Source organism: Drosophila teissieri, chromosome 3R (genome assembly GCF_016746235.2).
Source record: "Drosophila teissieri strain GT53w chromosome 3R, Prin_Dtei_1.1, whole genome shotgun sequence".
In the NCBI taxonomy this organism is placed as follows: Eukaryota; Metazoa; Arthropoda; class Insecta; order Diptera; family Drosophilidae; genus Drosophila; species Drosophila teissieri.
Genome location: NC_053032.1, coordinates 27194292 through 27221755, shown reverse-complemented (window position 1 = coordinate 27221755; position 27464 = coordinate 27194292). Strand labels below are relative to the sequence as shown.

General features: G+C 46.7%; 4 protein-coding genes across 6 annotated transcripts; 3 read left to right on the top strand and 1 right to left on the bottom strand.

Annotated features, from left to right (window-relative positions):
* Nucleotides 1-1438: 1438 nt before the first annotated feature.
* LOC122622065 (intracellular protein transport protein USO1) lies at nt 1439-23658 on the top strand. 3 transcript variants are annotated; one of them, XM_043800228.1, is made up of 12 exons: nt 1439-1928; nt 3287-4004; nt 4412-4643; nt 7315-7428; nt 8048-8311; nt 14511-14744; nt 14822-14923; nt 15607-15885; nt 17146-17298; nt 17511-19223; nt 19272-19370; nt 23526-23658. In XM_043800228.1, the coding sequence occupies exons 2-12, from the start codon at nt 3430-3432 to the stop codon at nt 23538-23540; spliced, it is 3780 nt and encodes a 1259-aa protein (XP_043656163.1). In that variant the 5' UTR covers nt 1439-1928; nt 3287-3429; the 3' UTR covers nt 23541-23658. The 3 variants fall into 3 exon arrangements, with proteins under 3 accessions (XP_043656163.1, XP_043656161.1, XP_043656162.1); XM_043800226.1 differs by lacking the exon at nt 23526-23658 and having other exon boundaries at nt 19272-20712; XM_043800227.1 differs by lacking the exons at nt 7315-7428; nt 23526-23658 and having other exon boundaries at nt 19272-20712.
* LOC122622069 lies at nt 4659-6706 on the bottom strand. The gene is made up of 3 exons (XM_043800230.1): nt 6459-6706; nt 5194-6354; nt 4659-5132 (listed from the first exon to the last, which is right to left on the bottom strand). Exons 1-3 carry the CDS (start codon nt 6704-6706, stop codon nt 4709-4711), a joined length of 1833 nt encoding a protein of 610 aa, XP_043656165.1. The 3' UTR covers nt 4659-4708.
* On the top strand, nt 20832-21533 carry LOC122622070. Its single transcript, XM_043800231.1, has one exon. The coding sequence runs from the start codon at nt 20922-20924 to the stop codon at nt 21453-21455; it is 534 nt and encodes a 177-aa protein (XP_043656166.1). The 5' UTR covers nt 20832-20921; the 3' UTR covers nt 21456-21533.
* On the top strand, nt 21666-27160 carry LOC122622068. Its single transcript, XM_043800229.1, has 5 exons — nt 21666-22351; nt 23526-26125; nt 26186-26263; nt 26331-26474; nt 26534-27160. Exons 1-5 carry the CDS (start codon nt 21769-21771, stop codon nt 26819-26821), a joined length of 3693 nt encoding a protein of 1230 aa, XP_043656164.1. The 5' UTR covers nt 21666-21768; the 3' UTR covers nt 26822-27160.
* Nucleotides 27161-27464: the final 304 nt, after the last annotated feature.

Below are 27464 nucleotides of genomic sequence, written 5' to 3'. Positions count from 1 at the left end.
ATCGAAAAAGTCATCGGTGGCTCCATGACGTCACTGTTGACCGGTGAGCGGTTTTTTGAAATTGCTTCCAACTTCAAATATAGATTTGTGATTCTTTCTATTTATAAAATTTTGGCGATGCACGCACGCATGTCGCTTATTCCATTTTAGAAAGTGCGCCGCATCTTCAGTTTGTTCCTACCGCTCAACTTGAGTGAGTTGTGCACCGAGCAGCAATTAAATGGAAAATAAAAAAGAGTCAATTAAAGGCCAAAACGCTAGAACATTCAACCGAAAATAGGTTCAAACGAAAGCACGCAGTCTAAATCTAATTCGGTCATGTGGAATTGGAATTTTAGTTGCCCAAGACTCCTCTTAACGACGACATCGAATCGCAATGGATGCCAATGGATACTAACCGGATACTAGACAATCGCCGAATGATTACGAAACAAATTCAGGATGCTGAACCGACTAAGAGAAATGCAAATAGTGAGTAAGAATAAGAAATATGTGAATTGTGGCTCCCACATGATAAGGCACTCAAAGCAAAGTGCAAAGTTTGTTCCCCTTTTGTGCCTTTATTTAGATTTCCCTCTGTTGACAGACTGGAATCGGAATGTGTTCTAATTGTGTCCATCATTCATCGCGTCGTTAAGGCGATTGTCAAATTTGTATGTGATTTGTGAAGTTTCAGCTGTCGCGGGGCTCAGGGATATGAAGATATTAATATGCAATAAGTTAGGCATTTAAAGGGAATTCAACAACTAAAACTTTCAGTTTTCATCACCCTAAAAATAAGACTATTTAAATCATCTAAAATGTTTTGCTATTATGTTTATTATCAAACGTATTTAGTTCTGGTTTTTAACATACAATCATAGAGACACGCTTCAACAACTCTAATGTCACGTCTCCAGATTGCAATTTAACCTAAACTAGCACAAATGCTTTGTGCTGGTATATCTTTAAAAAATTAGTTTAAAGCATGCGGAAGTACTTATAAGAATGTCTATACAAAGATAACAATTTAAAAGCATTTTATATCATGAAAGTTTTCTTTGAGTTATCAATGCCTTATCATATCTATATCTATACATATGCCGAATTAATATCCAATCAATCTGAAGTTGCGATACCTTTTATTTCAGTGTTTCGTTATTTTGACCAAATTCGCGGCGGGTTGTGTGCATATTTTGGTTATTAATAAACACGCGATTGGTTTGTTTTTGTTACGAATACGGGAACCGGGAGGAAAACATCTTCGGCTTTCAATAGATTGACTCTTCCGGCTTTGTGTCGGCCATTCTTTGGGGCACGCACGCAGAACTGAGCTTTGCCACCCCGTCGCAACCCCAAGAAGTGCATGAGTAAATGGCAAAGCTCCTTTTAATTAAATGGAAATGGAGGCAAATGTGAAAGAGCTTGCGAAAGCTCGAGAGGCCGAGTTAGTCAATCGGTGTCCGGCCGAAACGAAAGATCTCTGCTACCGCCGAGCAAACGAAATTTACCTAGTATAGAACACTTCTTTTAATTTACAATTTAAATTGATTGCAACTAATTAGGATACTCCTCAAACGAACCGAACATAACTCACTTCTATTTCGACGAACTTGTGTAACTACTTGAAATTATTGCGAACTTCCTGTGCGAACTGTGTTAATATTTGAACTAAAATATAGGATACTTTGCTAAACAATTGCCGAAGAAGTGCTCCACATACCGACGATATTCTATTTGGTGTGTGCGCGAAAAAAAGTTTATTGAAAATTAACGTATTGACGTCATTACACTGCAAGAAACAGTGGCAAGCAGGCAGTAAATAAACTGTTTACATTACAACATCGTCGGGCGAGTGAGTGAGTGAGTGAGTGAGTAAATAAACACATACAGAAGTTTGAGGCACGCCAACTGTTGGTCTACGACGCCCAAGGATTTCAAAGCTAATGGTGCGTATACGTGATCTTCAGTGAATCAGCCGAAAGAGCAAAAGACTGTACCCTCGACGGCTGTCCGACTCATCGTTTGGCAATATTTTCAAATTGATATACGACTGAAAATATACATACTTAAAGAGCAAAAAAGAGACTTTCATCTGCCCATGTGGATGGCTGTGGATGTGGATGGAAATCGAGTGGGTGGCTTCGCTCGAACAAAAACCAATCCCATCCAAGCCGGTGACACCGAGGCTGTGATGTCACCATGGCGTGTATGGCGACCCAAAAACACTTTATTAACGAGTTGCCTGGGGGTAGCGGTTTTAAATTTAATTAAATTAAATGCAACATGAGAGCCATCATTAGCCCCAGTGCCTCAGCCTCATAAACATGAAATCGTATACTTACACCACAGAATAAATATTACCTATAATATAGTCAACACTGTGCAACTGTATAACGCCTTTTAGGGTAGTATTTTCCACAGACATACTCTTATATAGTAAAGTTCACACAAACATGCCCCTAAAAATATTTCCCTATTGATAACCAAGAAGTAATAAACTTGGGCACCACTTACTTAAAATCCCTCCCTATTAACACCTAATGGCTCGAGCTGGAAAAACAAATCAAATTCCAATTAGGCGCCAGAAGGTTGCTAAGTACACACATCTGTCGCTCTATATGTGTATATAGATCGTGGCCTTGATAAAGATGATCGGACAGAAATCTCGGAGAGCATTCTATGAGCATATGAACTGAGGGCCTACTCGTGTCGTGTGTGCACCTCATACAGTATATATAGATGCTTTGTTATAATCTTTGCGGCGGATGTGGGAGCAATGCAAAGAATTCTGCTCTAGAACAGAAAAAGTAATGAAAAGCGGTTTTATTGCGTGTAAAGAGCCCCCAGAGGGGAACCTCAAAAAACACATGTACATATTCCGTTCTTTTCCAACAGGCGCGCCACATGACGTCATTAAGAAAGGCCATTCGGGAGCAGTTTATTTGGAAAGACCAACGCAATTGGCGTTGTAAACTATTTCCCAGTCCCAGGGTGCCTATATGTTTCGTTTTTCATTCATGTGTGGCCCGACCCGTTGTGGCGAAATGAAGGAAAAAGCTTTTCCGCTGAAATCAATAATGGGGGAAACTTGTTGATTAGTTCAAGCCAGTGAAGAAAAGCGTTGAAGAGTCAACGGCTAAACAGAAGCCATTGAAATGCTGACAGACAAAGGGGAATCTATGCGATTCTGAAGAAACAACCTCCATGCGGCATACACTTTATAATAAGTTAAATAAGTTATTTTGACGTGATTCCGATGTCTGCTACATTATTGAATACTTTATTTTTAACATTTCGTTTACAGATTGAGGAGAATCCAACGATGACCAGGTGAAGTATAGCAGGGACTTTCGACAGGCTCGGAGTGCACCGCATATGCAGTACTTGAAAAAGCAGAAACCCAAAAAAAACGACGGCAACATTTTTATATACTAAAGTTACATAAAAATGGCTGAAAACCAAACACAAACGACCTCTAGCAAGGGATGTAATATGAGCAGGACCGCCCATATCCTGGCGCCCCACAATGGGACTGTGGGCCGTCCGACGGATCCTGGCTCCAAACTCAAAGAGAGCTTCCAAATGCAGAAGCACGATATCGAAGACTGGCAAACGATGGCCAAGAATAAGTTGAAACGCAAGAAGAAACTGAGCAGCTCCCTGACTTCCGTGGGCGATACGGTGAATCAGGAGAAGCGCACCCGCATCGAGGGCATACAGCTCCATTGTCGCGGCAAGTTGCGACCCAAGGATACCCAATCCTTTGAGGCCGAGAAGGGCCCAACTACAGGCTCCCAGAAGCAAATGGGAAAGTCAGAAAAGGATCGAGAACGACCCGTAATCATTGGTGGCGTGACTACCACAAATGTGATAGCAGCACCTCCACAGAGGATCAAGAGGAAACTGCAGGAGAACATGGACACCATCCAGAAGCTAAACGCGCTCACGGAGCAACTGCGTCTGGAGGTGAACGAACTGAAGTCCAGTCTGATCACAGAACGCGGTGCAGTTAGGGCCTTAAGGTAATTCCATTGATATATATATTATAATATTATAATTCCATTTCAAAAGTGCCTTAATGGTACGATTTTATATTGCATAATGTTTTGAATCTTTTTAAATTGGGTTATCAAATACATACATTTGTGCATGGAAACCATAATTGACCTTTCATGAAAGTGACGATTGACAATCAGTAAACTCAGAAATTTAATCTGTCAACCAAGAAATGTATATTCAAAGTAATCAATGCATATAAAAGCCTATAGATCTCGCTATGTATGTATACATGAAAGCAGTTTATTTATTTGAATATTTAACAGTGCATTCAAATATTATTGGTGGTGTCATTTGAACATCTTAAAATATGATGAATAATATATTATATATAGAATAGTATAATATAGCTTATCGCTCCTTTTTAACCCAGGGCTCAGAATGACGCAGATAGTCGTCGGTGGAAGAGTGAAGTGAAGAAGCTGCAGCACACGCTGGAAATGGCCAAGAAGAGCAACGGTATAAAGAAGGCCATCGAATCGGGCCCAGAATCGAGTGGTACACATGTGACCGCCGATGGCCTCATCAACTATGAAATCCAAAGACTGACTAACGAGATTGCCGTGCTGAAGGAAGCGAATCGAAACAAGGAGGAGAAGACCCAGGTAAGTGGACGCCTCATCACCACAATCATCCACATCCACATCACATTGCATGTTGCATGCGATAGTTAGTGCCGCCGCTTTGTTACCGCCAAATTGTAGTTGTGGGTCAAGTGCTCCCAGGCCAGCACAATGCATGCCATCCCGATCCCCACCAGCCACAGAGCGAATACGGCGTGGAAATGCTGCAGTTTGAGAACCACCGGTTCATCATTGCCGCTCCCGCGTCGACGGTTTACCACCTTTATTCCCGACTTAATAAAGGCGGAGTTCATGATGCGATCCCAGTATCGCTCGAAGCCAAACTCATGCGAGCTCCGGATCAGCGAGTCCAGGAAACCCAAGTAGGGTGAGCCGTAGGGAACGATATAGACGGCATGAAACGGCACCAGGCAGCTGTTCATCAGGTGGAAAAACGGACGACCCAGGTGCATGTGCACACGACTGTTCACCTGGAAACGGGCGATGTGATACTTCTCCAAATAGGCAAATCTGGGAAAGTAGATTTTATGGAATTGAAATTACTGAAATTGATCCACATGGGCCACCATACCTTATGTCATTGTTCCTCATCATTTCGTACATCTGGGTGTCGGAAACTTCTAGCATCTGTTCCCGAATTCTGGACTCGTGCTGGTGGCCCAGGGACAGGAAGTGCTGGATGTGTTTTACGTGCCTCGGACGAATGATGATGTGATAGTGGGACCTGGCCAACGCACCCAATTGGTTTATATCCGGCAGATAAGGCTGGAACACCATCATGCTGGTCAGATTTCCCTTGAAAGCCGAGCAAATGAGCAGTCCAAAGTAAAGCCAGAATATCAGGAACAATCGAAGCGCATGGTTCAGCGGAATCCGGGTCATGGGCATAGTCAAAGCTCCGGCGAAAAGTTCCATGGGAACCCGACCCACTCCAGTTTTCAGGATGTAGCAGAATACATTCGCCACCAGAACAGAAACCAGAATTAAAACCCAAACTAATGAGCCAAACGAACGAAATATGTTCCAGAAAGTGGGAGCAGTCTTGGCTTTGGGGACAATCACGCAAAGATCATCCCGCGTGTGGGATACCGTACTCTCCGCCAGTTTCTTGAAGGTGTCCGGCACCAAGAAACGGATGTTCATGGACACATCCACGTACTCCTTGGCCACCTCAAGGAAACATATGTCCGAGCTGAGATTGTGGTTGTTGTACGAGTGCGGACGCGTTATCATCATGGTCGCGTTCAGTCGCTCAGCCACATAGGCCGCCAGCAGGCCATCGGTCCCAAGGATAATTCCCTGCCTGGAGAAGATTGCCCTCACATCGTCCTTGTAGATGCACATCCTCAGGGGTTTCCGCTGCATATTGGGTATGGCCTTTGGGAAAAGCTGCTCTAAAGTTGGAACATCATGTGGCCTATTGTCCACTGGTATCAGATAGTTGTCCATAAACGGGTTGTACCGATAGGCATTTAGTCGTCCATCTCGCCAGTAGAGGATCACGATGTTCAGTAGCCATAGCTTCCAGAATTGCCGGAAGCTGGCCCGCATCCAAGCATCGGAAACGGTATCCGAATCTCTGACCAAGAGGAAAACATGCGATCGGTGCTTGGCAGCCGATTTCTTCCGGATAAGTGAAAGCTCCAATGGCTGTGATATGTTTGTGATGATCATCACCATGTACATGAGTATGCCATCATCCTTGACCGCCTCCAGGGGACTATTTTGATTCCTGAAAGTAAAATGTGCAAACAACTTTAGAAAATGTAATGAAATTTAAAGAGCGGTGTAGTAAACACCTTTCAGTATTATTAAGATAATAAATAATTAACGCACCTCAGAGCTATGTATGATATGTCGCACTTGGTCACCTCTCTGAGTATCTGACCCGTGTGCTCGTGGAAGGTTTTATTCTCGAAGTAGACGAACAGGACTTTGATTCGAGCCTTGCAGAGGATCTCGCTCATCTTGACCATCAGGTTGGAGCTCTTCTTCATGTCCAACGAAATGTGATTCTGCCTTGCACCGGCCAAGTTGACCAGGATGGCCAGGAGCAGGAGGTGTTTTAGCCACTGGATGAACATTGTAATGCCAACTGTTTGAGCAGCAGGATGTCACCTTTGTTTTTATACCCAGAGCCAATTTCGATATAGCAATTTCCTTAATGCTTGCCATATCGGCAAAGGGCGTTGAGCAAATATTATGCTATATCTTCTGCACTTTCATACCCTTTAAGGACCTTTTAGAGTCTCTGCCTTCAGTTTGCATTACCTAATTACCAGAGAAACATTCTTTGCTATACTGTTTTAACTTCAGGTTTTAGTACCCTTCATAATTCCGCAGAATATGCGTGGAATTTTAAATAGGCATATACATAACTCAATAAAGTGAAAGTCTTTGGGTGTTTGCTATTTTTAATATTCTACTCCTCTTCTGTTTCTAAATTGCTACGCTACAAAGGGTATGCGATTCTTCGACTGTGGCAAGAACTTTCCTTTCCCGTTTTTGTTTGTAGCATTTTGTGTGTTTTTGTGTCTCGTTTGGTTAATGGACGTGTGCGACCTAATCGCAAAGTGCAAACTAACAGCATGGATTAACTTGCTTCTGGTATCTCCCGCTGCTTGGAGCCCCGCAAAAAGAGCCCAAAATGTTGGCAACACGCAAACATGTATGATTCGACCATTTCTTGCAGATTATGGGGCAGGCTGATAGACTCAAGGCTGCCGATATGCGGCAATTGAAGAACGCGTACGAAAACCGATTGACTCACATACAGAAATCAGCCAAAATTGAAATAACACGTTTGGTAAGTTGTGCGTAGCGGCTGCTAACGGGTCACCAAAAGTTGGCTCGAAAGAAGTAGAGGCATGGGAAGGGGAAGGGGAAGGGAGAGGGGTAAGCGGTACGGAACGGAACCCGGCGGTTCAGAAGCGGACGGGCAACTTTTCATACCACCATTGAAATTCATACATGCATTTTGAATTTGCACAGCAAGAAAACAGGTCATATTCAACTAGCAGTTATAAAGTACTCACATTATCAGCTTTATATCGTTTTGATTTACCGATCATATATAAACACTTCCATTTCTGGTTATTACAAAGAGAGTTGTGTTTAAATTGGCGAAACCATATACATTTCTTGAAGCACTTACACCAAACTAATGGGATAAGGTTACCTGCCATTTATTCGCCATAAAACTTAAAAACATACACACCAAATGGTTTAGTCCCAGCAAAAGTATACACATTGTTTTCAAGTTAAATTTGGTGGAAATGAGACACCTATCATTGGATTTTATAAATATAGGATCAATGTGGTTGCTACTGCAGATGGTTGAAAAAGTATTGCTCATATAATTGTACATCTCTAAACTGCATATGTGCAGTGTGGTGCTAACTAACCTCTGTATCTTACTGTTCCAGCTAGAGGAAATAAAAACCAAAGAACGTAATATAGGACAACTGAGGAAGGACTTGCTGGCACTGCAGAGTCCCAAGAAGCTGAGGCAAAATGAAGCCAAAGTGCCAGCGACGACGAAACCCAAAACGAACCCCAACGAAACGAGCCAAAAGCCAAAGAAACCCACTACGAAGCCAGCGGGAGAAACAAAAGCTAAAACCGAACCAGATACAGATACAGATATATCCGAGCAAAATCCCATACGCCAGGCTCAAGTTGCACCTGAGGTGAGTCTGTATTTTGTTTCTTTGGCCTTTTTATTTTTTAGCTTTTTGGAGTTGGGGGCTGTGGGAGCACTTGAACTTGCCGGAGAGTCGGGTTAAAAGTTAAGAGCTCGGCCAGATACAGTATCTGTATCTCGGGATGCAAGTGTATCTATGTATCTGTCTGCTGTCTGCTGTCTGGTGGCCGAGTATCTGTATCTTTTACCCCGGTGGTTATGCACTATTGGCATGATCTATGATATAATTTTGCGTTAGTTATGAGAATGGCAAAGACAACAATCGCCGCGTCGATAAGCGGTGGGCATACAAAAAAGTAAAACGAAAAAAGGGAAAAAAGTGAGAAAAAACCTGCTGCGGCAGTTGCAGCGCTGCAGTTGCAGCAGCGCAAGTGTTGCAAGTGGATCGCTGGCGGGAGCGAGAGAGAAAGAGCGATGAAGAGAGTGGAGCGGTCGGTTTCAAGCCGGTTTTTCGCACCACTCACTCACTCACTCACTTTCTCTCCCGCCGCTCGAGAGTTTACCGCTCGCATGAATGGCCGTCAGTTCGGTTTTTAAGTTCGCAGCGGTCGCAGGTGTCGCAGGTGTCTCAACGATATACGAGCCCCTATATAGTACCAAAATCCTATGGGCATACAGCCAGTGAAGTGCACAAATCAAATGGGTATATATTCGAGTTCAAGCGGTGCATAATCAGGTGAAATTCGCGGCCCAGAATCGGCGTGGTTTTCTGAAAGAGGCGCTAATGAAAATCGCCGTGTATCGGGGTGCATTGTCTGATTTTCTATGCCGAAAATGAAGGAACCAAATGCCACACATTGATGTGTATACATGCCGCCACAGACAATCGTTACCTTTTGAATAGGACAACCGATTCGCAGTTTGTCTTTCTCTTTGGCATTGTTTAACGCACACGAAACCATAATTTCACCGACTTTACACTATAATAGTTTAGTGAAACATGCCAAAAGCGATCAAAATTAATTGCCTTTCACACCGTTGCCCCCTTCTCCTCCCTCTCTCTCTGCCAGCAACGTGCAATTTGTGGCCATATAGCCGCACTACGTTCCAGTGATCGAATTCGATTTTACAGTTCATTAATCTCGCCTGTTTTATATCTCGTAATTGTTTTATTGCCGCCAAAGTAGTCGAGAATTGGTTACGTCGCAGAGCCAAGATCCCGAGATCGCCGAGCCGTGTCATCTGGAATGGGTGTGGATCGGATTCGCAATCGAAATCGGGGCTCGCATCTGCTAGATCTCTTTAATCCGCGATCGGATGTCGGCCAGTGCGCCAGTTTCTAGCAGTCAGCAGTCATTTGCATAGCAAAATAGCAAATTGCAGCAGCAACATCATCAACAATCGGTCAACGATGTCATCCAGCAGCAGCAAGAACTAAATGCGGCATCGATAAATGCACTCAGAGAAAAAGTGTACCCCAACAGCGTTAAATTAGCGCCTTCCTAAGGGTAACAACCTGGGAAGACATTCGTGTGTGTGCGCAATTAACTGCCCCATAAAAGATTTTATTAATTTAACGACTCCCAAAAGGTGCACCATTTGAAATGAAAAGTCACATTGCTGTTAACCTTAAAATAAAAAAATAGTTATAATTAGTGACAAAATTAACGTTAAATTGACACTTTGCAAAGGTAGTTATTACGAGTGGCAAACAGTTAGGAACTGCACAGCTTAAAATGTGGTTAAAAACTATTGTGAATAATAAATAAAGAAAAGGGCAAAGGTAAAATTTCAGTGGCTGAAGAAAGGTGTACCTTTAAGACCTTAAAACAGACAATTACCATGCTTTTACATTATAAACAGAATAGCTTTGCATTAGCCAGAGTGTTGCAGTGAATAAGACGTTGTGCCATTATTTGCTGAATGCATATTGATCTTTTCACCTTATTGATTGATGTTTTCGCCTGTGTAGAAGCCACCTAGCCACCACTCTCGCCTGCAAGTTAAGAGTCTTTAAGGAAAAAGTGTGTGGTTGTGGGGAGTGTGTGTGCACACCACCAATTGGGGTCAGTGAAAAGCTTTTAAAATGTTAACGCTATTTTAAATACGATACGTTGCTACGAGTATGACTGCGCTGCGGTTGCCTGCAAAAATTTAGTCATCCCCAACTTCCCATCGCCTTTGCCATCGCCATCGCCAAACGACAGTAAAAGCTATGGGATGGAATTGGATGGGATGGGATGGGTTGGGATGGTATGGAATTGTATGGGATGGGATGGTAATGATGATTGTGATGATGATGTTGCTAAAACAAGACGCTAGTCGACCAATATGCAAAGTAATCACAACACAAAAACTGTGCAGACAACAAAAACTAGAAAAGTAAACGACATGAGAGAGAGAGAAAAAAGGGGTGTGTGAAATGGAAATGTGAACCATATGCAAATCGCGGATCGTTTGCCGGAATGTGTCTATAAATTTCGATGTTTTAGTGAAATAACCACGGTGAAAACTATTCGCCATCAAAGAGACGAAAACTTGAAAATTGCGGTTAATTGTTTTTTGTCAACCAAAATCCACACCTTCATATGTGGGAATAATGCATAAATACGCCTGACAATGGATTACTACTACAACCGGAGGGATGTCAAGGTAATTGACCACTGCCAAAGCCAGAGCAAATATATACTCCTACAAACATACATACTACATAGTTTAAGCCATTAAGTGATTCCTATATCTGGTAGCACTTGTTACTCATTTCGCATTTCACGGGTATTGCTCATACGACGCGTACTCCATAGACAATTAGCTTCGTGTGGGAAATCTGATTTATGGGAATGGAATGGTGGGGCGTATTGCTTATACAGCTGTCAAATTGGCGCCTAATTTATTGATTATGACTCGAGAATTCAGCGAGCGAAGATGTTCCATTTAAAAAGGGAAAGGCATCAAGTGAGACATTATTCACTGTTTAGATTGGTGCTTCCGCTCTTCCAAATAAAGGTTGGTTAATACTAATGATTTTCGGTGATTTTCAAACCAATTTAAACTTTATTTGTACACTGAATACAATAAGAGATTCGGTAACTTCAATATCTTTGTTAACAACTTTGGTAAAACTTGGTAATTTTACGAAGCCGAACTTGTTTACAAGTATATTATGTTTACAACATAATTACGAAAGCTGGCACCAATCGCAAAACACACTTATTAAATTATAAAATATAATGCGTAGTAAGCTGCCCGAAAAGCGAAAACTGGAGCTTATCGGCCCCAATTCAATCCACTTTCAAAAACCATTAAAAGATCATCTCGGGTGATTAACTATCAATCGGCTATATCAAGAGTGGTTTCTGCCTGACATTTCTGCCACACAGCGTCTATAAAATCTTGCAAATTTTTGAGCACAAAAGGGGCCATCATCAGAAACAGTTGAGGCCGCGACGGATGAATAATTACCTCTCCGTGGTATCTCAGATCGAAAGGGAAAGGCTTCGACTTCGCCTTCGACTTCGACTCAAAGTCGGACTTCGGCCGAGGAAGTCGGGTATCGCCACAGTTGGACACCCCGGATAATCCATGGGTTCGATGGGCGATATGGATGCAAATTAACGGACGCAATGCATATATGTCAACAGGGCCCCGCAAGTCCATTCATTAGTTCAATTAGCTTATCCCATCGGCGGGCAGTTGCGCTTGGCTGGCCCTGCCGATACCATATACTATATACCATATACCATATACCATATACCCTATACCATCTGCAATACAATATAATTCATTAGCGCATATAAACTTTCGCTTTCGCAAGATCAAATCAAAGCAGTGCCTTTGTGCAGAGCCAAACCTGAATTACAATGCCAAATGCAAATATAAGAAAATATACATGCCTACTAGTTGGTACACACAATTCGGGTCAATCGAATAGCTCTAGAATTGCATAAAATTGATAGCGAAGATAAAAGTAATTTAAATTTTAATTTCAAGATAAAGTAAAAAATCTCATTGCATATGCTCAATTGCTTAGATTGATCCAGAATTCAGGTCTTGGAAATTCCCATGCTATTAGTGTGGCCATGGCTGTTTGTAAGACACCGGCGATGCCTTTTGATGCTGTTACACGTAATCGTCCACGTCCACGTCCACATCCACGGACCGGGGGAGTCGAACCCGGAACGTTGGAGCTGCAGATGGAGTGGATGGCGTTGCAGTGGCAGTTGCACCGATCGAAGTGAAACCTGTCTGCGGAAAGGAAAATCATTTCACACAATCACAATCACAATCACTTGGCCCGCGGCTTGTGCAAACAAACCGACAGCGAGACATAAACACACCCATGTGCATCCGAGTCTGCGAGTCTGCGAGTATCTTAGTATCTGAGTGTCTGGGTATCTCTGTATCTGGGTATCTCCGCATCGTATATGGCTCAGCAGGTTGGCTGTCTGCCGACAGATTTACAAACAATCCATCGAGCGTTTGAAATCGACCCGATGGCGCATCTCCGTCTCGCAACGTCGACGCTGCATTTAGCGCAATCTGCATATGGCATCAATAGAGCCATCAAAAAGTCCCCCGGAATAATCCGACTTGAAATGCAGACGAGGAGAAGGCGAGGTGGTTTGGAAGCGGGGGAATGGGTCTCTGCGATTGGGTCCCGGAGCCTCAGACACTTGCTTAATCGCCCCGAGCACGTTGATCGAGTTCGTTAACCGGCCGTTATGCAAAAAGTTCTTTTGGAATCGATCCAAGTAATTACCATAACGGTTAGCTCAGTCTGCTGGCCATTATCGGTGGGCAATCTCGGAGCCCGGCTCTCCACGACGGCCGATAATTTCAATCGAAGACGTGCAGGCATGCGACACCAACGCCAGCAGCAACACTTCAGCACAGGCAACTCCATTTTGGGCCCAGACCCTGGATATTCACGTATCATATAGGTGTCTCTCTGCACTGGAAGCAACTAATCGAGGGAATTGCCTTTAAGACCTTTCTAAGAGTAGCATAACTGATTTACACTTTCTCTTAGCCAATAACATGATTCTTAGTAGGACGATAGTGACACCGTACAGATCACCCATGCAATATATGTATGGATAAGTGTGAAGATCTCAAGGTAGTTATTAAAGACTGTAAACCCTTATTAGTGCAGTCAAGACTATATGATCTAAAGATCAACTCAATGTTGCTGAAGTATACAAATTTTTCCCAGTGCGGTCAGTTGTGAAATGAAGCGATGTACGGTTGGTCATTGCACTGAACGCACTTGGCTCTCTGGAAACCTTTGGGTATACGGAATATACGTGCCTATAGCTCGTTTCACAATTGATTAATGATTTCTCCGGTCCCAAACACATACATATGTCCAACGAGACCCACAAATTAGCATAATGCTGCATTATGCGTATAATAACACTGCTATTATGGGTGTTATATAAAACATGCGATTGACATGAAAGTAAAACATAACTGGGCGTTGCTTGATTGGAAAGTGATTTGGCTTTTTGAACTGCGTTCGTGGGCTCGGCTTGAATTGCTTGATTTTTGAGCTAAGTTGGCGTTGGACTTAGAGGCTAATTAGCTGACAGCTGGATGGCCTGATGGATGGCATCGTGACCATGAAAGTCGTGATGCGACCCGGCGATGAAGCGAAATCTTTTGAATGGTAAATGCAACAGTGCGTTGAGTTTCGTGATTCACGACCAGGATCATGGCTGGTACAGTGGATACGGTGGATACGGTGGATACAGTGGATAAGGCCGGGTGCCTTGGCCCAAGTAATCTGCGATTGAAACGCACCTTTCCCGATCTCTCGAGCGTGTCATTGAACCCACTTTTGGGACCCACTGCGGCTCCCATTGTCCGGATCAAAACAACATGTACCTGTCCATAATAATGATCGGGCGCTTTTTAAGCGAAAAGTGTGTCTGTGGCAAGAAATCAAGTCATAACTGTTAACACACATGTAAAGAGCACACCGCAAAGCGGAGCGTTCTTTTCAAAGTTCTTGCTTCTTGGTGGCCCCCAATCCCCCACCTCTTTATATAGCATAAAACACACACATACATACATGTGTACGAACGGCAGATAAAAAACAGATTCTTTTGTTAATTGCTTTGTCCATTCTGGGCCAGGTCGCCCGAAGAAAACGTGGGTAAACGCGGAGTGATAGAGAGTGATGGAGTGGTGAATAAATGTAACTATGGCACGACATTTTCTAATTTTTCCCCAACCATTTTCTGCAGATAACCCAACTCAAGAACATTGAGCTAATCAACAATACGAAAAATGCACATAAATCAGCGCTCGAGATGCGCACAACAATGAAGAGCAGTCAGCCGAATGGATTGGATGATGCTCCCACACGGATGAGGGCCCCCGACGAGATGAGGGCCACCACTTGGATGACGACGCTGCTAGGCAGCCATAGCCACAGCCACAGCCACACTCACAGCCATCCGGCAGCAGCCAAGTCGAAGGTGAGTGAGTCATGACATAGAAATTGCGTTGAATTCTGGCATTCGATTAACCCCGCTTTCCCTCCCCGCCTCCCAAGGATCCCAATTCGGACACGGACTCAGCCTTGTCCTCGGCCCCGCCCTCCATTAGCCCGCAGCCGCCCTCCAGCGGATCCGACAGCGGCGTGATTTGGCAGACAGTAAGTACCGGGTCTTAGCCAGGAGATAGACCTACATACAGTTGGTTTTTAAAAATACATCACAAGTCCATCAGATTTTGGGCATGAGAAGTTTGCTTTAAATCGAATGATTAATGATAGCCCATGGCTAATGATTTATTTCGACTAGACACCCAGAGCTAGATCTCTCAGTTAATATACTTATGTTTTCTTCTTAATAACTCTTCAACTCTTTAGATATATTTCGGTTGCTTCCGAAATAAGCACGAGATTATTTATGTTGATTTGGATTTTTAGTTATTGGAATTTTTAATACTTTACAAGTTACAAAAAATCTTCTAAGTAATAAATGTAATATTTTATTTAACTCAATTGGAGTTCATATATGTCATCTATGCCTATAAAATAATTATAAGGGTTTCAAATTGCTGTGTACTTTATATAGACGACACGCTGATATTACCTATAGATTAAGTAAACAATCTTTGCTTTTTTTAGATTGCTATATATCTCATAAAAAGATATTATGTGAAAAGTAAATATTTATTGAGTTTAAAAGATGTTTGTGGGATAGTTAAACAAAAGGTTTCAAGACGAAATCCCCATATTAAAGAACGTTTCGCAGAATTGAAGATTGTTTCCTAGATAGTTCGTAGAACCGTTTCCTTTAGATCTTATCCGAATCCACCCCCGCTCTCTTACAGCTGCAGGACCTGGACAAGCTGCAAAAGGAAGCGGAAATGTACCAGAAGGAGAACGAGCGCCTGCAGACGGAGGTGCAGCTGATGAAACAGGAGCTGGATGCCGCGGAGAAGGCGGCCATGAGCAGTGGCAAGAAGCAGGCTCAGATCGGGGAGCTGATGCAGCGCATCAAGGAGCTGGAGGAGAAGCAGTCGAGCTTGGAGGACGAGGCCAGCGAACTGAGGGAGCAGAATGAACTCCTTGAGTTTCGCATACTCGAGCTGGAAGATGATAGCGATAAGGTAGGCAAACGGCACCCCCACCACAGAGCACGATTCACTCGAAGACCAGTTTGCGAATTCACTCGAACGAGTGACTCACTTGGCTCACTTGGCGGTTGTTTTATGAATGAATTGAGCCATTCATTCGAACCCGACTTGAGTTGGCTCAGAGCAAAGCTGGCGTTGTTGGCCAACTTGGTGTGCTGGAGTCTCATTTAGTTTTGTTTGGCATCTAAGCCAGCACGGAAATTGTTTTGGTTTAACGGCAACAACAATCTTTCTATTTTCCAATTGAAATTGTTTTACTGGAGCAGCCGCAGTTGATGGCTAACTCATTAGCCTGTGTTATAAAATATTCAGGAATTGAAAACTGTGGTTAAACTTTCCAATCGTAAGTGACTCTATCTGCGCATTGAATTTATGTCACTACCGCGATCTGTGATCAACGCCTACAATTTTCCCCATGCTAGTCTTGCTTCTTGGCCATGTAGATGCTTTGGTCTAAGAGTTGTTTTAGCCAAATCAGTGTTGAAGCGCTTAAAACGCTACTTATAAGGGAAGCGCCCTAAGTGGATGCCATCTACGAATCTTGTTATACTTATGAGTGTTTTGTCATTGCTCATAGACAACCAAACAACCAAATCGAGCAAAAGGCTTTGTTGGCTCCGCACCTTTGTGGTGACCATTAAATGGAGCAAATAAAGGTATATCGGAGATAAGGGAAGCTCAGAAATATTGTAAATTTCTTTTCAAATTTTAAGTTTTAGCTTAAAGCAGTCTAAAACTAACGTTTAGTACATTTATAAACCCTAAGAATAGGAGTGCAAAATATGATCTATTTTGTGGTTACAACAAGCTGAACTTCATTCAATGACACTTTTTTCTGGGCTAATAAGGCTTTTAGAGCGGTAGTGCTTATTTGTCTATAAACTTTCTTAAGGGGTATCTGCAGTTCGATGCCCTAAGCCGTCAATCATTTCTGCTGCTTTTCAGTTTCGGTACGCTTAATTTCTAGAGCCGAACAGTTTCAGCTGGCAGCCAACAGCCAGCAGCAGTGAAGTCGTTCAGCTTGAAAAATCCAATTCACTCGTTTAATTGCAATAACCAAAAGTAATTATTCGAGCAGCCAGCAAAGTGAAATTGGACGCAGATTGGTGTGCACATGAGAGTGTGTCAGTGGTGGCAGTGGAGCATTAAGCCAGTGTTAATTTGCCTAAGTAACTGTTAATCAGCGGATTATATCTAATCGCATCATCCCCAATCCGATCTATTTCGATCTAGATGGAGAGCACCTGCGAGGGCCACTGCCAGAGTCTGCAGGATCTGCTGGAGCAGTCTGCCCAGCAGCTGGAGGATCGGGACAAGCGCTGCTTGCAACAACTGCTGCAGTGCGTCCAGCAACTGGATCTGGATGCCATGATGCCAGGCGATCAGGTGTGTAGCCCCTATAGTCAGTAACTCTACAGCATAGCTAGCATATTAATGTTTGTCAGTTATTCGTGGAAAACCCTACAGACGTTGTTGCAAACATATACAATCCATATATTTATTGAGTCCCAACTCACTATTTGCATTACCCTTACTTGTTTACTTTTGGACAACGAGGTCGCTAAAATTCAAGTCTTGTTTTCTTCCTATCCACACAGAACCGCACGGAAACGCCCAGAAGGCACAATCCAGCGCATAGTCACAGCCACAGTCAAGGTCACAACCACAGGATCGTAGCCACGGTTCAGCCGTATAGCAACTGTGCCACGCCCACAGCGCCGCCCACGCCCAGCAAGAGGCACTGCAGCCAGGTGAGCTCGTGGCAGAGCAGCAGCCTCAGCGAGAGCGGAGTGTTCGTGGAGTGCGATCTGCCCTCGAACCCCGTTGCCCATCCGCACCTGCAGTTCTACCAGGAGAGATTGGAGCAGTTGGAGGGCAAGCTGCTGATCTACGAGAGCAGCGGCGAGACCCAGGCACGGCACTTGGCCCAGAGACTGCAGCGGGAACTGCAGCTGGAGAAGGATCTCAAGGAGCTTGCGGACCGCGTGGAACTGCTGATCGAGCAAAACGCACAGTTGGAGGAGGCCAAGTGCGAGTTCGAGGAGGCCGAGAACGATACACGACTCCATTTGCAGCGCAACGAGGTGGAACTGGAGATTCTTCGTCAGCGCAACGTGGAGTTGGAGTTCGGCAAGGAAGCACTGGGCGCCAAGTACCAGGATTGCAGGGCGGAGGTACTAATCCTTCGCGAGGATCTTGCGGCAGCTGAAACCCAACTGGAGCACCTGCAGGCCGAAAGAAAGCAGGCCAGAAAGGAGCTACAGGATCTGCGAAGCTCGCTGCCCTTACTCCTGATCTTCCGCTTGCTATCACTTGCCAAAATGGGCAACGAAATATCCTCCCCGGAAGCCAGCCCACGCCTCTCCTCGGGCTACACTTCTTCAATGCACCATGATCGGGACTCCAATGCCAAGATCCAAACAGCGGAGTTTGGCCTCGGTCAAGCGGGATTAACCGACTCCGGCGAGTCTCGTGAGATCGTTTACCTAAAGGAAGAGGTCAAGAGCCTGCGTGGCCAACTGAAGGAGCTAAATGCCCGGCACTACGAGGCCATGGAAACGGCAGACTCCCACTGGGTGGATCTGGAGCAGCAGTACAAGGAGCGCGAGGAGGCCCACCAAGCCAAGGAGGCCAGCCTCAAGCAGAAGATAGCCCAACTGCAGGATTGCCTCCGGGAGGATTCCCGGGCAGCCACCGAAAAGATCCAGCAGCTGGAGGAGGGGGAGCTGGCACTGAAGACCTGCCTGGTCCGCATGACCAAGGAGCACCGTGACCTGCTCACCGAGAATCGCACACTACAGTGCAGTTTGGAGAGTCTGATGGCCAAAATGGAAGTGGAGGCGGAGAACAAGATGCCCCTGACGGAGGCTCTGGAGAACGAGAGGCGCAAGAGCCAGGCCTTGATGGATGACCTCAGCTTTGCCAAGAAGGTGCAGCAGAACACCGAAGATCAGCTGAGGCAGGAGACGGATGCACTGCGCACCCAGATCTTCAACATCAAGAAGGAGTACCTGCACATCGAGGTCACCAACGGCGAGCTGAAAGAGGAGGTGGGCACGCTGGAGAACAAAATCCGCCAGATGGAGACCCAGATGAAGGATTCGGAGGAGCGGGCGCGCTGCCTGGAGGACGAGCTGCGCACCAAGGACGAACAATGCCAGCTCTTGGAACGCAAACTGGGTGTTATCCCCGAGGGCTACAGCCTGGCCGATGAACTCCATGATAGTCCGGCAAAGCGGGCCAAGAAGGATGAGGTACCGAACCTGCAGGCCGCCAGCCAGGGCCTGGGCGTGGCTCTACTCGATCTAGAGGTGAGTCTGGAAGTATTTCAGAAACCTTATTAATCAATGCCTTTACAGGGTCGAGATTTTGGTCTACCACTCCACAAGGACTTCCAAGCGATCGCCTCCAGTGTGAAGCAACTGGCGGATACCCTCCTCTCACAGAGTCCGTCCGAGGTGAGTCTCCAAGTCAAAAAGCCGGCCAAGCCAGCTGCTCCGGAACCAGAAGGCATCAGTTGGGCTACGGTCCAGGATGCCTCTTCAGACGGAATATGTGAGACAGGACTATCGACTGTGACTAGTATAGAAAGCCAGGGCAATCAAGAGAGTCAAGATAATCAGGTCGTTCAAGAAAGTCGGGGAAGCCTAGAAGGTCAGGTCGATTCGGAGAGTCTGGAATGTCAAGTAAGGGATCTCGTTAGCAGCACGAAATCCAGTTATGTTAGTGTCCAGACATCCACATGCCGTCCCAAAGGCCGGGAATTAGCTGGCCAATCAGCCCAAAAACTAGAACTACACCTTGGTGGATCGGATAGCCCGGCGGATCTGAAGGCAATTCAAGCAGCGGATGAGCAGGCGAAGAATATTAGCGAGGTGCCCTGTTCCATGATGCAGCTGCTCGACGAGGTTGATCCTGAACCAGAGTCCAATAGGAAAAGCAAAAAGCGGGCAAAGGAGGAGAAGCATTCAAGAACTCACAATCGCCAGCGAAGAATACGGCGTTACCTCTTCCGTCGCAGTTACCCCGCACATATGCGTAAGGGCCAATCACTTCGAACTCTGGGTTTCCAGCTTCAGCAAAGCCTCTCCTGCGGTAGTTTCCACTCGCTGTGGTCAGTTCACACGGCTCACTCGGCCAGATCGGGAATATCCCGGCACTCCCTCCACGCCGAACTCGTTAATCTTGATTGGGAATCTCTAGCCAGCGTGTCCATTGTACAAACGGAGGAGCTGAAAAGCCTGGAAGAGGAGGTTCAGGTCACGGCGGAGTGCAATGAGCAGGAGGTCCAAGCTCAACCAGAAACCGTTGAGTGTGGAACACAGGCCGATGTGGGTGTGGAGCAACGACTGCTCCTGATGCCACTGCGAACCAGGTGCTTTGTGGATCTGCTTCAGGGCGCCGTAGACGGATACTTCGATGTGTCCGCCTTCCGGACGCGTCTTCTTCACTTATGGGAGGACGGAGAGGACTTCCGGGAGCGCCTCGAATTCCTGCAGGACATGTGGACAGAAAAGAGTCATCAGAAGTCGCAGGATAGCTATGAGGGATTTGTGGCCGCTCTGGACTGTGTGCAAAACTTAAAGCTGGCCCTTAAGCCCGCTTCATCGGCGCTTCTCGAGCAGATCGAGCGGCGAATCCACACAAGGCTGCTGCTCTTCCACAACCAGAAGGCGGAGTCGGAGTTCTGCTGCACTGTCTACATTCCTGTGGAGAGGAGCAATTCCACGTTGTTCAGGGGCGCCAAGTAGTCTTTATTTCGATGTAAATACTCCATACATAAATGTAAACTACCACTGACTGTCCCTTTTTTTGGTCTCTATGGGGGATGCCATATGCAAGATCTCTAGATTAAGGATTGATATCTCTCGTGGGCTCTAATTATGAGTAACAGTATAATTCCTCATCAATAGTGCCCTGAGATTATTTTCTCCGTATAGAGTAGACTGTTTGATCGGCAGATTCATATTGGTATCAGATTACTCCAAATTGTTTGAGCGTTGAGCATTATGATTGGCGAATTTGAAGACGCAGACATCTTCCATGACTGCCGTAGTGACGATGAGGAGACTCCGGAGATGGAAGTGGGCGGTGGTGATGAAGTGATCTGCAAGCAAGCGCCTCGATTCGACGATCCCGTCCAGATTCGTGCCGTTTTGGAGCGGGCAGCCACCGCCACGCAGCGGTTGTTGAGGTGCTATGGAGGCACTGATTGCGTGCCAACGCGTCCTATGATGACTCGCTTCTATCCGGCCACCCTGGAGGTCAGTGCCCGTCTGCACACGGACGACAAGTGTCCTTGCCCCAAGGACAGGCAGTGCAAGCTGATGGGCGACCCAGTGACCCTGAAGCTGCCAATCGAACTGAATCCGGAGAGCGGCCAGGTCAAAGTCAACATCTTCCAGCCCAAGTCGATTGGCACCTTCTGCGGATGCAATGCACCTGCAAATCAGAGCAAGTCGAAGAGCAGGAGATCGAGTGTAAAATGGTCCAACAAGGATGACGTATGTCCCGATTGCCAGGAACCCTATCAAAACTCGTGAACTCTGAAATTATCAACGGCCATTTGTTTTTTCTTGAAATTTATTGGTGACTAAATTGGATGTTATGTTTCTTAATAAGCTTTGCTTTGTTTTGGCTACACACAAAGAGGTAGAAATATTCATAAACCATTGAAGCTTTATAAATTCATAGAAGAGACTAGCAGGCAGTGAAGTCAACTTTTCACTGCTGTCACATTTTCGGTCCCTTCGGAATCAGTATTTTAGACACAATCGAGCAGGCAACACACACTTAAAAATTTCATGTGAGTTCAGAGCTTGATTTGGGGAAAACAGTTCTAGCACTTTTAGCGTGATGGACGAGGAACCCGCCCATCCGCCCATCGATCCGAGCATCGCTCAAAGTGACTACTCGCGTGGTCGGTTTATGGACCAAAGCTCCATGACATTGACTCGCGGATATGACTCCACCCGACTGCTTTTCAAGGGCGAAAACTTCCAGCAGACGCGCAGCGAGCAGGACTTCTTCTTCGACTGCCAGGGTCCGGGGGAGGATTCGCCGAAGGAGGGCCCTAGTCTCACCAGCCGCTGCAAGCTGGATGATCCGGCGGCGATACGAGAGGCGCTGGAACGGGCGGCCAATGCCACCCAGATGCTACTCAAGAACTTTGACACGACCGGTTGGAATCAGCCGTGTGCCGTCACCCTGGAGTTGACCGCTCGGCTGGTTGACCCCAAGAAGGGTCGCGCCGGTTGTCCGCTACACGGGAAACCCGTCACCGTCCAGATGCCGCTGGAGTTCAATCCGCAGAGCGGCAAGGTGGCCAGGTGCCAGCAAAAGAAGCCGCCGGTCGGCCGGCAACGCAAGGAGACCATCTGCCAGTGCCGCTCGCAGCAGCGTTCGCGTCCCGCTCCAAGGGGTCCAAAGCCCAGCTCAGGTAAATCCGCCAGCGAACACTTTCGTCCATGTGCATCGCAACAGCTGACCGAAAGGTCAGCCAGTACGGTCTACATAGGAAGCTGTGGGGATTCAACATCTCACTGTAACCGTTGCACACCGGCCACATGTCTCCGCTGGCTCGACCCGGGGGCACGGGAGGTGATCTCGATTTGCTACCTGCCCGTGCCGGAGATCGAACCAGAGCCCATTCTTATACCAGAGCCACTGCCAATGGAAGAATCAGTGGTGGAGCTAGAGCCACAGGCCCCGCAGGAGCACTTGGTAATCCCAGCTCCAGAACCGGAACCACCGAGCGAGTCGGAAGAGTCCGATGAGCTGTTGTCCAGTGAGGAGGAGGTGTTGGAGCCGCAACCGGAGGAAGAGGTGGGACCGCCGCCGCAGGAACGGCCGCCGGGTAGCAAGCGGTACTACCTTGCACTGCCCCAAAACAAGGAGTTCTCCAACTGTTCGCCCTGCCGCTTCGATCCCAGTCCCATCATGGACGAGGATGGCAATGTGTTCTGTCCCGGCAACTGTGGCTGCTGCATGTGTCCGTGGAAGCAACGCTCCTTCGATAATAACAAGCAGCACACCAATGTCAAGGTCTGCCGATGCGTACAGCGCGGCACCATCTTCACAAAGTTCGAGGATCGGGAGGTCTGCAGCCAGACCTCCTACTTCGATTTTTGTCCGTGCCGCGAGAAGGCGGAGGCCAAGTTCCTAGAGTTGTACCACGACGAAATGTGGTCCCGTCCGGACATTACGCGGGGTCGCGAGATCCGACTTACGGAGATCAAGGAACTGCTCTTACCCCCGAGCCATCCAATCGAATAAAATGTGTTTGCTCATCGAATCAAATCGAAACGAATCATGTGTGTTCTAGCCGGGGAATCGGGCCGAAACGGTTTTCGGTTTCGGTATCGGTATCAGTTCGGTATCGGTTCGGTATCGGTTAAGAGCGCTGACCAGTTTTCGCTAACAATAGTAATATTGTATTTTCTATTCTATTTCAATTTGATTTTGGGAGTTATATATTGTTTTTGTCGCTTACCTTCTTTAAGCGGTTGTGATTCGAAAACAAACATAGGGGACCCTTACGGGATACTTATTTATATTATAATTGATGTTTAAAATCTTTGTTAAGTATTTCTTTCCATTCGTTTCATCCGTAGAATGCCCGGCTCTGATGTACATGCAACATGAGCGACATTCCAACAGCGACCCCAACTCCCGCCACCAACAAACCGAGGCATCCCACCTGAGAGATCACTGGAAGCCGTCAAAAACCCAACAGTCGCAACAATCTGACTGCGAAGACCCACGTGCCAAGCCCTCGCAGACGGAGGACTCCTTTCTCCGGAAACACCACACGCCCTCGAACCCGGATACTGGGCCGTCCTGCTCCTGCTCGCTGAAGAGGTCCAAATCCGCCGATCCACCAGCGGTTAAAGCCCACCCATGTGGGCTGGCTCATCAGGAGAAACCCAGTTCGAAGCAGCCCTGCTCCCAGAAGTCAACGGGGACGGCGCCAGAGCACACTTCCTTCAAGAGTGCTATAACAGCTTGTACCAAGGAGCTCCTCGATCCCTGCTCTTGTGGCTCCAACCCACCATACTGGGCTGGCCAAAGCAACTTGGTAACCGGTCCATCCTACAGTAGGGCAATGGACCCCTCCAAATCCTTTAAGAGTTCGAACACTCTCGCTCCCTTGCATAAACCAGGAGCATCCAGCCTTGGTCGTTCCAAGAGTTTGGCCAGTCTGCCCAGTAATCCTAATCAGCCGCCAACCCAGAGTGGCGTCACTTGGTTGTCCGCCTTAAAGGATCCGGAGAGTGAATGCTGCCCTGCCAAGGAAGAGAAATGTCCTCCATGTGCTCCATGTGCTACCCAGACTAATCAGGAGCCTTCAATGAGTTCACATCCTCAGAGCCACCCAAACTATCGCAGCATGACATCCAAATCAAGTGCTTCCAGGGTGACAAACCCGTGCAACCAACTCTCCTTCGGGGTAGGCGAGGAGACCTCGGCCACCACACGATCCCGATCGATTGTAGGCAAGGTCACCTGCCTATGCGGATCGGAGCATCAGACCGCCAAGGGCTTTGTGTCCACCCTGGCCGATCGGGAGTGCAGCGAGGGCGCAGACCAGATCCAGATTGTGCCATGTCCCTCCACAAGAATACAGCATCCATCCGGGTTTGCCCAGTTCAACGATTGTCAGACCTCTCAGTTCGACCCCAGTCCCTCTTTCCGTTCTAGGAAGGGGAGCGTTAAGGGTCGCGATGAGTTTTGCGACTGTGATGCTTCCGATGACGACTCCGAATTGTCCGATCCCATCCAGACCAGTCTTCATACGCACAGGAGTCTCTCCGGCGGCAGTTGCCTGTGCAAAGGCGATGCCACTCCACCGGAGGAACCCGCAAAGCTAACGTGTGCCAGCAAGCAATGCCAGTGCTCTTCGAAGGACGACCTTCGGGGGATGCAAAGTGCCCAGGATGGCACTCAGGATGGATATCAGACACCAGAGGATCTATGCGGGAATAGAACGATGGCCTGCTGTTCGCGTAAAGAGCGCATCATGATACTGATGGAGAAACTCACCAGTCCATCGTGCGATTGCGGCGTATCTCGTTCCTGCCTGACCCAACAACTTTTCCGGGAACTGACACTACTCCTGAGAGCGGAAAAAGAGGATGCAGTTGCTCCAGCGGACGAAGCAAGCCCACCACGTCTGACCTTCGATGAGTGCTGTGCCACGCAACATGATCGCAATGGGGAAGAGGAACCAGCCGAAAAACCGCTGTCAAAGAGGGAGCTCCAACGAGTCGAGTGCTTCCATCAGCTGGAGGAATACCTCTGCAAGTGCTTCCTGCCGCCGGCCGAACCTCAGATCCCTGAAACCGACATCTATGCTTTCGAACTGGATCCGGATTTTCCACCAGATCCCGAGCCGCCAAAATCTCCGGAGGAAAAGGACAAAATGAAACCTTGTCAGTGCCCGGAGACATTCTTTGACATTGGAAATGCACTAACCTGTTCAGGTGATGGCTTGGATGATGACTTCTTTCGCGACTGCGAGGACGACGAGGATGCCAACAAGTGCGACTGTAAGGACGATGACAAAGCAACTGGTGAGCCGGATCTCTGTCAATCTCTTAAAGCATTCATCGACAAGGAACTGCAAGAGATTCTTGCGGAGGAGACCAATAAGGAAGTCGATGAAGGCGAAGAGCCAAAAACACCCACCACGGTACTCAAGGAAATCTGTGAGCGACCTACAGTCGCGGCGCCACCGGAGGAGGAGCAGAAATCCGAAAAGATTGAGTGCCCATACTTAGGCATGGTGTCCTGTCCTCCTTGGACCGCACAGCAAACGGACTGGGCAGACTTCCCCTACAACGTAGATCCCTGTGCGCAAAAAGAGTCGCCTACCCCGGCGCCCAAGGGTCCACGTACTGGACTGTTGCCCGAAGGACCTCTGCCACCCGATGTGAGAAACCTATGCGAGCAGCTCCTCCGGAAAGCTCTCAAGGATTGTGGGCTATGTGGAGACGACGGAAGTCTGCACTCCTGCGAGGACGATGTATGCGAGGAGTGCGCGCTCGACTGTGAGGAATGCCCGGAAGATTGTCCGTTGGAACAATGCGATGACGAGTGTCCCCCGGAACAGGGATGCCTGTGCTGCCACTGTCGCGCTCTCATATGCGACGAGGAGTGCAAGACGGTTTCCAATACCCTGCGCTCCGCAATGTGCGATCCACTGTGCGAAATGGTGAGAGACCATGAGTTTACAAATTATCTTGCATATCTTATCTTATATAACTTTTTGCAGAAATACTTTATAGACTCGATCATCGTTGATATGCATGCCATGGACTGTGTGCTCGGCAACAAGCAAGCCAAACCAAAGGTTAGACACCCATTGTCATTGATAATATCCATTTCCTTAATAATATTCCCTCATTTAAATACCATAGCACGTTAAGGCAAAGGAAGCGAATTACAAAGGTGGACCGGGCGATAGCTTTCCCGTCAAAATCATAGGTGTTTGCGGCTTGGGTGACACCGCTCTCTACGTCCGATGGAATGTGGAGGACTGTCGCGCTATAGCAGGATATGAGGTGAGGAAAGAGTCCTGCAGATTTAAGAAAAGGTTTTTAAACAACTCTCTGCTATTCAGATTTACATGGATGGGCATTTGAAGAACCGATTCTACAGTTTTCGTCACGAGGCGGGAGTTATTACCAATGTGGATGTGACCAATCCGCACCTGATTGTGCTGCGTGCCCTGGCGGTGGGTCAGGAGTTCCCCGGCGAGGGTCCTGGCAAGGATGCGGGCCAGGACTGCGGCTGCCAGGAGATGGCAGTTTCACATCCCGAACTGAAGGCGGGAGCTCAGAGGCCGTGGTCGCCCAGTCTCTTCTATTATGATCCCAATCAATTGGCGCCGTCGGAGGGCGTGCAATAGTGCTAGTCAAGAATCATATGTCGAATATATATATCGTCGGATATCACCGTTATCGGAACAAAGGAGCTAAATGCTCCCTCACTTTTTAGCTTGTACATATAGCGTATTTATATGTAGTGTTTGTTAAGAGTTCTTCACCTGGAGGATACCAATTGAAATTATCTGTACGTAGTGCTTTGCATAGTGCCTTAAAACGTAAAACTAGATCGTAAGCAGAGATCAATGCATTGTAAAGGAATTGAAAGCGGATAACTCCATTCAGATGGCACGTTTAAGTTCACAAAAACCAAAATCACTTTGAATAAATGAATCTCATTGTTAGAGATGAAAAAGTTAAAACGTTTTATTATATTTCCAAGTTTAAGCTGACACTGGGAATTACCCAATGTTCTGTGGACTCATTGGTTTAAATATTACTGGTAAAAATATTTCTGAACTAGCAAATGTGTAAAGAAATTTGATCACAACTCATTGCTTCAGCAGTAACCAACATTTTCTATCAGTAAGTTTAAAGATCTAGAAATGTCTGGCGGAAAAGGGGGATCCGGAAATGGAGGAGGAGGTGGCGGTGGTGGTGGTGGCCGAGCTTGTGGGCGTGGCGGAGATGGAGGAGCAAGAAGTGGAGCCGACAAATCAGGAAATC